This window comes from Danio rerio, chromosome 4, assembly GCF_049306965.1.
Source record: "Danio rerio strain Tuebingen ecotype United States chromosome 4, GRCz12tu, whole genome shotgun sequence".
Lineage (NCBI taxonomy): Eukaryota > Metazoa > Chordata > Actinopteri > Cypriniformes > Danionidae > Danio > Danio rerio.
In genome coordinates, this window is record NC_133179.1 from 8296917 (window position 1) to 8309873 (window position 12957).

The 12957-nt window shown below is 32.9% G+C and overlaps 2 protein-coding genes and 1 long non-coding RNA gene across 3 annotated transcripts in view; 2 read left to right on the top strand and 1 right to left on the bottom strand.

Moving 5' to 3' along the window:
* LOC141381591 (uncharacterized) overlaps positions 1-12957 on the bottom strand; it is a 419099-nt gene that overhangs the window by 306662 nt on the left and 99480 nt on the right. The gene's annotated exons all lie outside the window — the stretch shown is intronic.
* teni.1 (thiaminase I, tandem duplicate 1) lies at positions 5048-8520 on the top strand. Its single transcript, NM_001327892.1, has 3 exons — positions 5048-5131; positions 7599-7902; positions 7994-8520. The coding sequence occupies exons 1-3, from the start codon at positions 5085-5087 to the stop codon at positions 8312-8314; spliced, it is 672 nt and encodes a 223-aa protein (NP_001314821.1). The 5' UTR covers positions 5048-5084; the 3' UTR covers positions 8315-8520.
* teni.2 (thiaminase I, tandem duplicate 1 2) lies at positions 9844-12310 on the top strand. Its single transcript, NM_001327997.1, has 3 exons — positions 9844-9935; positions 11560-11887; positions 11974-12310. Exons 1-3 carry the CDS (start codon positions 9871-9873, stop codon positions 12295-12297), a joined length of 717 nt encoding a protein of 238 aa, NP_001314926.1. The 5' UTR covers positions 9844-9870; the 3' UTR covers positions 12298-12310.

Consider the following 12957-nt stretch of genomic DNA (forward strand, 5'->3'; position numbering starts at 1 on the left):
TAATCAGAAATTGAGTTTTGATCTGTTTACAGTAGGGAAATGTACATAATATCTTCATACAAAAACAGGATATTTACTTGATTTTCTAATGAATTTTGGCACAAAAGAAAACAGATATCTTTTTGACCTTTTACTTTCTATTTCCAAAGAAATACCTGTAAGGCAAGGATTTATTATTTATAGCACATTTTCTACACAACAGTAATTCAAAGTGCTTTACATATACAAGAATAAAAGAAACATCAAATACATCAAGTATAAGAAATAATCAAAACTTCCACAAATGATCAAAATGTTCCTTCCAAAAAGTCTTGATCACAGCAACCAGAGTTAAAAAATGATTAAAAACCCCGAACAAAGAATACAAAATGATTAAATCAGGTTAAAATGTGTTTAAAATGGTTTAAATTGAACCAGGGAAAAAAGAAATAACGAAAGGCAGAAATGGTCATTTCTAGCTGAATATGGACCATATTGCTACATTTTACACATGTTTTACACATGTATTACTATATGTTTTATTATATTCATTAATGTGAGAGTATGCTCCCCAAACACCGTATAAGATCTGAAAAAAAAAAGAATAAATGTTGTACGGATAATCACAACCATAAATAATTTACATTTAATATTTTATATGGCCTCTTTGATAGTTCCTGCTTATTATAATTTCATTTTTCTTTCAATATATTTATTAAGACATACTCCTTTTTGCAACATGATCTTTAATTACTTGGTTAGAATAGTTCCAATTTACATTTTGCAAATTAGAGAAATCTATCATCAGAGGAAATATAGTGGGCACTGGAAAAGTATATAAAAAAGAAAAGATATGTTAACTGTTAAACTCAGTGTTCCTGACAATTTTCTTGGGAGTATCATTCATGGTATATTAGTTTTAAAAGGCATTTTTATATGCAGTAAAGATTTTAAAATGTATAATGGAAAATAATGAATGAGGAAATGCATAATGGGACAGTAGTGAAAGTGAAGTCATGTCCAGTTGTGTAACTGTATTTCTGACTCACGACGGTTGCTAATAAGTACCGTAGCTGCAAATCTTGGAAATTTTCTTTGTTGAAACTAGTTTAGGACTCTCCTAAAATTCTCAACAGGTTATTCTCAATTTTCATGCACATTAAATAAATGAATTGCATGAAATCAACTTATCATACAGCTTTGGAAATATTTAGAGACCACTTTATTCAGTATGAATAAAATATTAATATTTGTTTTAAAGGTCTGTTGACATTTATTATAAATATTAAATACCAATATTGACATTTGAAGCTTTATTTTCTTTTGAAAAATGAAAATCGATAAGACTTTCATTTATTGTGACTTATTCATTCATTATCGTCCCTTATTTAACAGGTGTCGCCAAAGCGGAATTAACCGCCAACTATTCCAGCATGTTTTACCTTGTGAATGCCGTTCAAGTTGCAACCCAGTATTGCAAAACACCCATACACTCTCAGATTCACACACTCACTCACACTACAGCCAATTTAGGCCATCCAATGCACCTATTGTGCATGTCTTTGGACTGTGGGGGAAACCGGAGCACTCGGAGGAAACCCATGCCAACACGGGGAAAACAGGCAGACTCCTCACAGAAATGCCAACTGACCTAGCCGGGACTCGAACCAACAAACTTCTTGCTGTTAGGCGATCGTAACTATTGAGCTCGAAATAAGAGTTACCGCAAGCTTATTCCATCAAATATTCATTCTAAACCCTTAAAAAATAAAACATTAGTACTGTGATAAAAAATGTTTGAGGGCAATTGCATAATCAATTTTTTTATTTTGAGTTTTTTTATAATAAAAAAAATATATATATATTATATAACTATAAATTTAAAATCCAGAGAAACTGTGAGTTTTATTGCTAACATAAATAAATCCACAATTTTTAAATCTTTTTCACACAGCAGAAAAACTCAGACCGAGAATTCTGACACAATACAGTCAGTTTTGTACAGGATGTTCTCTGTAACTGTCATGACTCATTTTCTTGAAAGTCATTTTGAAATAGAATTTTTTCTAATACTAAGTAATTCAAACTACAGGAATTCATTTATAAGAAGAAAGCAGAAAAAGAAGAACTCTTTCAGTCATGTCTTGCGTTATTCAGTTTCCACACCAATGCTACTTTAAAGCTGCGGTGAGTGTGAGGAAACTTACTTTCAGCTAAAGACAGAAACCACTCTCACTACAAGTAATAAATAATAAAACAATAGCAAATGAAAAACCTCTGCTCTAAAGTAAGTTGTAGAGTGAAGGAATATATGTAGTATTTATATTTGCATTGCATTATATGGACTAAAAACTCACCGTGCGTTATCTAAAATGTACTTTGTATTGGTTGATATACACTGTACATAACATATGTTAATTTACAGCTCCTATAATAAAGTTTTTTCTGTTTATTTACAGTTGTAAAATGCATTATGGGATGTTAATCTCTGCTCTGTCGACTTTTGATGTTGAAAAATCAACTCTACAGATTAACAAAGTGACTTTTATTGACATTTTTGTAGTTTGAAATGTAATAAAAGAAATAATATAACAGAAAATGTTCTGGCAGCTTATTACAAGGTTTTTGTAGCGTAATATACAACACCAAATCAGACAATACACATTAAAAAATGTTCATAAAAGACACTTTTTCGAACTTTTCAAGGTTAAAAGTTGTCGGAGGAAAGATCAAGGTGTCATAAAGCTATTCAAATGCATAAATAAAAATAAATAAATAAAAACATGGATCACAAAATATGGAAAACTGCAAGTTTACAGATATGTTTTAGCGTATATTATTATTGTAATATAGCATATAGAATTCATGATGGTTGCTAAGAAATACTGTAGCTGCAAGTTTTGGAAATTTTCTTTGTTGAAACTAGTTTAGGACTCTCCTACAATTGTCAACAGGTTATTCTCAATATTCATGCACATACGTAAATAAATGAAGTGCATGAAATCAACTTATCATACAGCTTTAGAAATATTTAGAGATCACTTTATTCAGTATGAGTTTGAATAAAATATTAATATTTGTTTTAAAGGTCTGTTGACATTTATTATAAATAATAAATACCAATTTTGACATTTGAAGCTTCATTTTCTTTTGAAAAATGAAAATCGATAAGATTTTTATTTATTGTTACTTATTCATTCATTAATTTTCCTTTGGTGTAGTCCCTTATTTATCAGGTATCTCCACAGCGGAATTAACTGCCAACTATTCCAGCATGTTTTACATCGTGAATGCCGTTGCAGTTGCAACCCAGTATTGCAAAACACCCATACACTCTCACATTCACACACTCACTCACACTTCAGCCAATTTAGGCCATCCAATTCACCTATTGTGCATGTCTTTGGACTGTGGGGGAAACCGGAGCACTCGGAGGAAACCCATGCCAACACGGGGAAAACAGGCAGACTCCTCACAGAAATGCCAACTGACCTAGTCGGGACTCGAACCAACAAACTTCTTGCTGTTAGGCGATCGTAACTATTGAGCTCGAAATAAGAGTTACCGCAAGCTTATTCCATCAAATATTCATTCTAAACTCTTAGAAAATAAAACATTAGTACTGTGATAAAAAATGTTTGAGGGCAATTACATAATCAATTTTTTTATTTTGAGTTTTTTATAATTAAAAAAAAAAATAAATAAAAATATATATTATATAACTATAAATTTAAAATCCAGAGAAACTGTGAGTTTTATTGCTAACATAAATAAATCCACAATTTATAAATCTTTTTCACACAGCACAAAAACTCAGACCGAGAATTCTGACACAATACAGTCAGTTTTGTACAGGATGTTCTCTGTAACTGTCATGACTCATTTTCTTGAAAGTCATTTTGAAATTGAATTTTTTCTAATACTAAGTAATTCAAACTACAGGAATTCATTTATAAGAAGAAAACAGAAAAAGAAGAACTCTTTCAGTCATGTCTTGCGTTATTCAGTTTCCACACCAATGCTACTTTAAAGCTGCGGTGAGAGTGAGGAAACTTACTTTCAGTTAAAGACAGAAACCACTCTCACTACAAGTAATAAATAATAAAACAATAGCAAATGAAAAACCTCTGCTCTAAAGTAAGTTGTAGAGTGAAGGAATATATGTATTTATATTTGCATTGCATTATATTGACTAAAAACTCACCATGCGTTATCTAAAATGTACTTTGTATTGGTTGATATACACTGTACATAACATATGTTAATTAACAGCTCCTATAATTAAGTTTTTTCTGTTTACTTGCGGTTGTAAAATGCATTATAGGATGTTATTCTCTGCTCTGTCGACTTTTGATGTTGAAAAATCAACTCTACAGATTAACAAAGTGACTTTTATTGACATTTTTGTAGTTTGAAATGTAATAAAAGAAATAATATACTGAGTAAAATAACAGAAAATGTTCTGGCAGCTTATTACAAGGTTTTTGTAGCGTAATATACAACACCAAATCAGACAATACATATTAAAAAATGTTCATAAAAGACACTTTTTCGAACTTTTCAAGGTTAAAAGTTGTCGGAAGAAAGATCAAGGTGTCAAAAAGCTATTCAAATGCATAAATAAAAATAAATAAATAAAAACATGGATCACAAAATATGGAAAACTGCAAATTTACAGATATGTTTTAGCGTATATTATTATAGTAATATAGCATATATGATTCATGGTATAAAAGTTTGCACATCTTTGAAATTAATATATTGAAGTATATACAGAGTGGGAGGGAGAAAAGAATTAAGATTTAATGTTTTTTCAGTTTCCCATGAAAATTATGGTTGCATTTACATTTAAATGTTGCATTTAAATTGTCTATAATCCTTAAATAATCTTAAAAAAAAAATAGCTAAAAAGCAGACAGACTGATAGATCAGGGCGTCAGCAGAATAGATAAGAATCGGAATGATTTGATCTATAAACAGATCTTACCACCGTCATCTTTAATTGATGCAATTCAGCATTAGGTAATAAAATGCCACTATAAAAGAACAGGTTGACTGAAGAAATAACAGTTTTCGATTGAAGACTTCTTCAAGATCCAACAAATATGAAGACTGCTGCCACTTTTCTGGCTCTCTGCTTCTTAGGCTACAGGTGAGGACTGATATCTTACCAATAAATCTTTTTGTAATTTTTTTTTTAATAAAACTATTAATTACTGTTAAGTCATATACAGTGCTCAACATATATGAGTAAAATGTCTCATTTAGATTAATACTTATAAAGGAAGCTTTACAATATTATATTTGTGCCAAATCTGGAGCTTAAATAATTTATGATAACGGTCTAAAACTTTAAAAAAATAATTTAAAAAGAGCAAAAAAAATTTTTTTCAAGACAAAAAAAAAATTTGTTAAAATTTGTATTTACAATTTTTTCCAATATTTTGCATTAATTTAAATGTATTATCTTTCTATTTCTGATGATGTTCAGTGACTAAAATATAATTATTTTAATATTATTTGTTCAAATACACCAAAATATATATACTCTGAGAAAATTGATAAAAATATTATTTTTTTTTTAAAATGGACACTGTATATCTTATTATATTAATATATTTTATATTAATATTTTACAACAGTTTTCTTAGATAATGATTATAGATTAAATCTCAGAAAATGCAAATAACATTCAATTACATTTCAAAAAAGAATACAGCTCTAGTAAAATTATTGTAAAATAATAATAATAATAATAATAATTGGATATAATAAAGAATAAAACAATGGTATGTGGCAAACGCTTTTTCTTTATAATTTAAGAGTTTTTAAAATTAAAAAAATATATAATTTAAAAGGTAATGCTTTGAAATAAACCATTAAACATACACTAGGAAACTATAGGATGATGACTTTCTAATATATTCAACCAATACAAAGCATGAAACTAATTTAATTAAAGTTTGAATTTAAGTCATATAACCCCATTTATTTATTTATTTATTTATTTATTTTTGGTATAGTTTCTGTTACTTTGTAATCTGCTAATTTTCTTTCAAACCTTTCCCCTTCCCCCCCTAATTCCTTAAAATTAAAATTGACCTTGTTTTCAGTTAGACAAATAATAATAATATAATACTCTCAAAAGAAATGTTTCAGGCCAGCTTGTCTGGATAGATATCTTTCCTAAATAAAAGAGAAGTGTTTTTTAAATAGATGTAGACAGATTATTAGAGCATACACAGCTTACACAATTTCACTTCATATTTAGTTCAATGTTTTACGTTCTGTAATTATTTGTGAAATTTACACTCTAAAATACTATTTTTTAACCTAAATTTGGTTAAAATATGGACCAAACCAACAGCTGCTTTAAAAAAAATGTCAAATTTATTCATATTTTACTTCAAGTCAGGTTAAAACAACCAAACATTTTTAAGAGTTAGTAAAGTATGCCATTTTTATTATTATTGTGCATATTTTCCCTTATAACCTGATATACTTTTCCAATTAGAAACAAAAATTTATTGTTAGCCTCTCTAGCACTTATTTCATAGGCTACTATTCCAGTTGTTGAAGTTTGTAAACACTTTTTTTTGGTAATATGATACCAGCAGGTGTAAGAATCTTAAAGAGTTTTAAAGTATACATGAAATCAAAACTGCCAGTTTTGTGGTGAACCATTCATCTGTGCATGTCATTAAGAGAAAAATAGTTTGCCCTTGTAATCTAAAACCTACAAGTACTTAACTACATCCAATCAGCTCGCAATAGAAAAAACAAGCCACGCCCACTTTTTTTCTCATTTAACATTCTGCTTCTCTAGAAACCAAGCTGATTGGTTGTAGTAAAGTAGGGAATTTATTCAGAAAGATCAGGAAAACCTAACAGACACCTCCTCCTCACCATTTATGTTTGCTGTCATGGAGCTGTCAAAACTAACAGTCGGATGGGCATTGTTAAGTATGTTAACCCTACCCCATACCACAGTCAGACGTAATCAAAGTCCCTTTAAGGCAAGTCATTTCACTCAGCAGACCTTTTTGAAATGCCTCTCGGGCAGTATGACTGTTTGCCAAGCTTATGATTAAATTTCATATTAAAAAATCACCAATAAAATCAAACAACTGTGTCTTTAGTTTCATTTCTAAACGTTCGAATCACATAGAATCTGCAGAAACTCACCTCATCTGGTCCGAGCCCCTCCTCCGGAGAATTGTCTGCGATCGCTGATTTGCTTCTGTACAAGTAGGCGGGGCTTCCTTTGTCATATTGATTGTTACACTTTTCCTCATTCAAAACTGTACAAGTGACATGTCTTGTGCGTTCTATGGTCTTTGACGTAATCTGAGAACTCAAAGACAATTACGAAGTGCATCTTCAGATTTCAAGGGCAGGCAATTTTTTCCTAATGACATGCACATATGAATTGCTCACCACAAAACTAGCAATGGGATCTAACAACATTAATGTGCTTAATTTTGATTACATGTGCACTTTAAAGAGTTTTATGAGGCATAAGTAAGCCAATTATAATGAACGTTGTTTGGTATCTCTTCATCTATGGTTTCTGCTTATCTGAAATGTGATTTTGTAATCTAAATGCCTTTTTGGTTTAGTTATATTTCGTTAGGAAGCTGTGTGGAGGATGTTTACGAATATTTGTGGCAAAAGAATAAAGACCTCGCCGTGCAGACGCTCAATCTGGACTTTCTGAGGCAAATGGAAAGCGGCAGCCTGCAGGCGGAGCGATACGTCAACTTCACCATTCAAGACATCGGTTACGTGCTGGCAGTCACCAAGATGCTAAAGAGAATGAGCGCCGAAGTCTCTCAGCCTGACGACATCAGGGACTTCATGAAAGGGAGATTCGCCAGCTACAAAAGCTTTGGAGAACTCTTGCTGAACATGTATTTTTTCAAGGTAAAACTTTTAAAGTGACAGTACATACAAACATTATCCATGATTGGTTTTGAATTGAAACCAGTAATGCTTTATATTGTCTTTTCCGCAGGCCGAGCCTCCAATTCAGCGAATTCCAGCCTTGAGAAATTATCTCTTGTACTACAGATATCTGATGCTTGAAGAACCGATATACTTTGTGGTGGGTCTTCTTCCATGTGCTAGACTCTGGGTTTGGTTGGCTAATAATCTCAACATTCCTCCAACCAATGCCTACTTCACCTGGAAGGTGGACAACATGGGTGGCCATCCTGAGAAACACTATAAAGCTCTACTGAACAAGTATTTGAACACAGCTGATAAAGTGGCGAAGGCTAATGCTGTGTTTCGTGACCAGATGCAGAACGAGTATAAGTTCTTCTTAACTTTTTAAATGGCTGCTATGGTTTGCAAATGATTAAAAATGATTGTGCATTTGATTTTGATTTTGTCAAGACCATGCAGTCAATATATTAATCATTAATTTTATATTTTAAGTAAGTAGCCTTCTAATACTTTCTGGAAGTACACCTTTAATCATGAAAAAATGTTCAGTGTCTGTTGTAGTCACCAATGGCAATAAAAATAAATACTCAAATATTTCTGACATCTCTAGTTACTTTTTTAAATGTCTGGGTTGGTCTCGTTTTTTTTAAGAAATAAAAATGAACCAGGTAATGAGAAGTTGCCAGTAAAATGGTCAGTACGCTTTTTCTGTAATCCTACAGATTTATTTCTTAAAGATATATATTTCACCCTGAAAATTTTCAGTTAGTCTCCATTTACTCAATACCTATACGAGTTACTTCTTTCTGTCGGACACAAAAGAAAATATTTAGAAAAGGTTTGGTAACCGACAGCCATCGACTTCCATAGTAGGAAAAAATACACTAGAGGCTATGATCTCCTTGTTTGAGCAACCGAATCTCATGCAAAAAAATTGCCAATTCAATGCTAGCTCAGATCGGCTTGGGTGCAGTAGGACTGGTGGGTTACATTTGGGGGCTCGTCCGGGATGGTAGTGAGGTTTAGGAGGGTGAGTGTAACAGAGGCCAGCTAGTAAAGTGCTATGCAGGTAAACCTCACTCCTCTGACATCTAAAGGTACTCTAGCGACAGATGCTAGAGGCTATGGTTTTTAGCCTCCTTGTTAGAGCAACTGACTCCCATCCAAAGAATGGCCAATTCGATCCCAGCTCGGAGCGAGTTGGGTGCAGTAGGACTGGTGGGTTACATAACTGAAAAAAAACAGGCTGATGGGACAGTAGATCTAGGACCGATTTGTAGAGTTCCAAATATATATATATATATATTTTTTTTTTTCATTCAACCACTATTTGCTCACAATAACTCAAAATAAAAACTGCTGGACACCTGGCTAACACATTACGTAACAGAAAAGCACCACAGCTAAGCCAAATTAACTGAAACAAAAAAAGTAAAGCACAAGAGAAAATAAACAACCAAACCAGGCACAGTTGTAAGACATAACCAGTTGCCATGCCAACAAGTGAGAACCTACTTAGAAAACAATGAGATGCAAATTAATAGTCCTTAAAAAGCTGAACATTTACCATCATTGACTGCATTATTGTATTCAATTACTTTAAATATATCTTTCTTTCTATCTATCTATCTATCTATCTATCTATCTATCTATCTATCTATCTATCTATCTATCTATCTATCTATCTATCTATCTATCTATCTATCTATCTATCTATCTATCTATCTATCTATCTAATAAACAAAGTACTAGCATGCTTTTCACCGCAATTACTGATATTCCTCCTATTCTGTATCTCAGTGTCAGCTTGTATTCAGTTTCAGTGAAACATATTTAAAACGAGTAGGCTGGCAGACTTTTGAATTACCCAATAGATTTTCATACTATAAATGAAACTGAAACTGTATCAAACAGAGAATCAGGAAGTAAGAGAATTAAAAATATATGTATCAAGGCATGAGAAGGATAAAGACTGTGGCCATACTCTACTTTTGCATCCTAAACTTCAGGTAAGGTTTTAATGTTTTACTTTCACAACACTGTACAGCTTTGGAATGATTAATGAATGTAGTTTTTGCTCTTTTGAATGTGGCAAAACACTATATTGTGTGCTGGTTATCCCTTTTCTGATTTTACCATTTATTTTTTGTTTATAAAAAGCTGTTAGTGAATTTAAAAGGTCTGAAATATCAAAGATCAGACAAATGGAGGTCTCGCAAAAGACATTACGTCTCCAAAATGAAAGAACTAACTGTGAACTGGCAATGAGTCATCTGGAATTCACTCTTACACTTGAAATCAAAACCAGACAACAATTCAGAAACACTTGAGTTTTTCAGAAATAATCTTCATTATTCAAAATTTAAAGAACTTAGTAGTAGCTATATAATGCTAGCAGAACATTGTGTTATACAATAACCAAAGTAATAAGGCAAAAATGCTTTATTTAATGAGAGGAAAACAGTAATCAAAAGTAGAGAATAGCAATAACTGTAGAAAGCTAACATTTCTAAAGGTTACAGCGGTCAAAATCAAATAGGAAAAGTGCACATCCTTGCTCTGAATGACGTAATTTCACTTGAACAGCTCACTGACTGTGGTTTGTTAACCATAACATTGTTGCCAAGGATTTTCCAGAGATTTTCAATCAGGTTTAGAACAGGACTCTGTGCTGGCCATCTCAGAATGTCAATGCTTCAAACTTCAGTGAACTGCTTTCAATTGATTTCAGGAAATTGCATGTGGCTCTCTAGCGCCCCATTCACACGGGGCTTCAGCGTCAACGCTTGACTGAAGGCATGTCTGAAGTTGGGGCTGACGTGATCATCATAGCAGCGTCAGCCAATGAAATTCAGTCAGCAATGGGTCACTGTCTAGCTGGGGTATTTGCAGATACTGCAATCTGATTGGCTGACGCTTCCAAAGCGGCGCCGACGGATTCACATTGCAGTTCGGCAACACCTCACGTCACCCATTCAAAGTGAATGGGAAGCGTTGACGCCCTGTGTGAATGAGGTGTAAGTCTGTATCTAGATTTGTAACTGTGTATAATTATAGCTTATGGTCTTCAAAAAACATCTGCTTTAATTCTCAGACCACATAGTTTAACCTGAGGCCTGGAGGAGTTTGGTTTTTGTGTGTTTTCATGGCGAGTATAATGCAAAAACAATCCACTTTGCACACAAAGAACTTGGATTCAAATGGACATGGTAAAAGCGACACCGGTTCACATCAATTTACAAGTGCTGAGTAAAACTACAGAGATTCACATACTGTATGGTGCTCACAACAGACTGGACCATTCGACCAATCAGAGTAGAGGTGGCAATCAGAAAGTATAAAAAATTATACTTAACCTTGAATGGATGTAAATGTATTGTGAGAGACCTCCATGATTAAATTAGCAACATTTAAATTAGCATAACACAGGCAGATTAATTTCTTTAATGAACGTTAAGCTTAATATATAGACCTTTTTCACAAGACTATGACGACTTCCACTACTGAAAAACCTACAAATGTGAAAAGGGTCCTTTGATTAGTCCTACGTTTTTACTAATTAGACTGCACTTATCTAGTAACAATCACTAATTCTCTTGTCCAAGATTTCACTTTTATTTATGTCTATAACAGGTACACGCACTGTAGCTCTCCCAGTGATAGTTTGGAAGTTACATCTGTGGAGGATGTTTATGACTACCTATGGGAGAACAATAAAGACATCGCCGCAAAGACGCTCCATCTGGACTTTCTGAGGCAAATGGAGAACGGCACCCTGCAGGCGGAGCGATACGTCAACTTTACCATGCAAGACCTAAACTACGCACTGAAAGTTGGCGATATGTTGAAGAAAATGAGTGCAAACGAATCTCTCCCCATTGACATCAAGAAGCTACTAGAAGGCAGATACGCAAGCTACAGAAAACTGAGCGACTTCATGATGAAAATCTATTGGTTTGAGGTAGGAATATTTAAATACATGCACTTAAGATTTTTTAAGTTGCTTCTGAATTCACTGAAGATGCTTTATACTGTCTTTTTCCACAGGCTGAGCCTCAAATTCAGCAAACTCCAGCCATGAGAAAGTATCTGTCGACCTACACAAACCTCATGCTAGCTGAAGAGCCAGTGTATTTTGTAGTGGGTCTTGTGCCATGTGCTAGACTTTGGGGTTGGTTGGCTAATAACCTGAACATTCCTCCAACCAATGCCTACTTCACCTGGAAGGTGGGCAATATGGGCGGCAATCATGAGAAACACTATAAAGCTCTGCTGAACAAGTATCTGAACACAGCTGATAGAGTGGCGAAGGCTAATGCTGTGTTTCATGCTCAGATGCAGAACGAGCATGATTTCTTCTTAACGTCTTAAGTGGCTGCTGTTGCTTGCAAATGCTTATAACATAAGAACTTTTAGACCTTGCATTTGATTTTGTCAAGACCATGCAGTCAATATACTTATACACTGTAAACAGTGATTATAGTTACTTAAAGCGAGTAAACCAATTGCCTTAAAACCAACAAGTTGACTTTAAAAAAATAATGTAAGTAAACCTATTGTAACTTGGAACTGTTAAGTTAAATGTTTATAATTATGCTGATTGTATTCACTTTTGTAAAGTCAAATAATCTTTTTTACAGTGTCAGACTATTTTAGCATGTCTGTTTTTAAGTAATTACTGCAATTGTTACAATATTTGGTGCTGCAACAGGTCTATAAAATCTACAATTATAGTTTGTATTGAGTTTAAAAGAAACATTGGAGTCTGGAAGAGCAGATTTATTTTAGTTACTGTCATTTTGCTACATACAGAAAAGCTGAGGGAAGAAAAACTAATATAATAAATGTGTATTGACAAAGTGATTAACTTTCATTTTTTAAAAGTGAGTACAATTTGCACAATAAAAAAGTCAACTTAACAGTTCCATGTTACAATGGGTTTACATTATTGTTGTTAAGTCAACTTGTTTCTTTTAGGGCAATTGGTTAACTCGATTTTAGAAACTAATCCCTTTTTTACAGTTGTCCCTT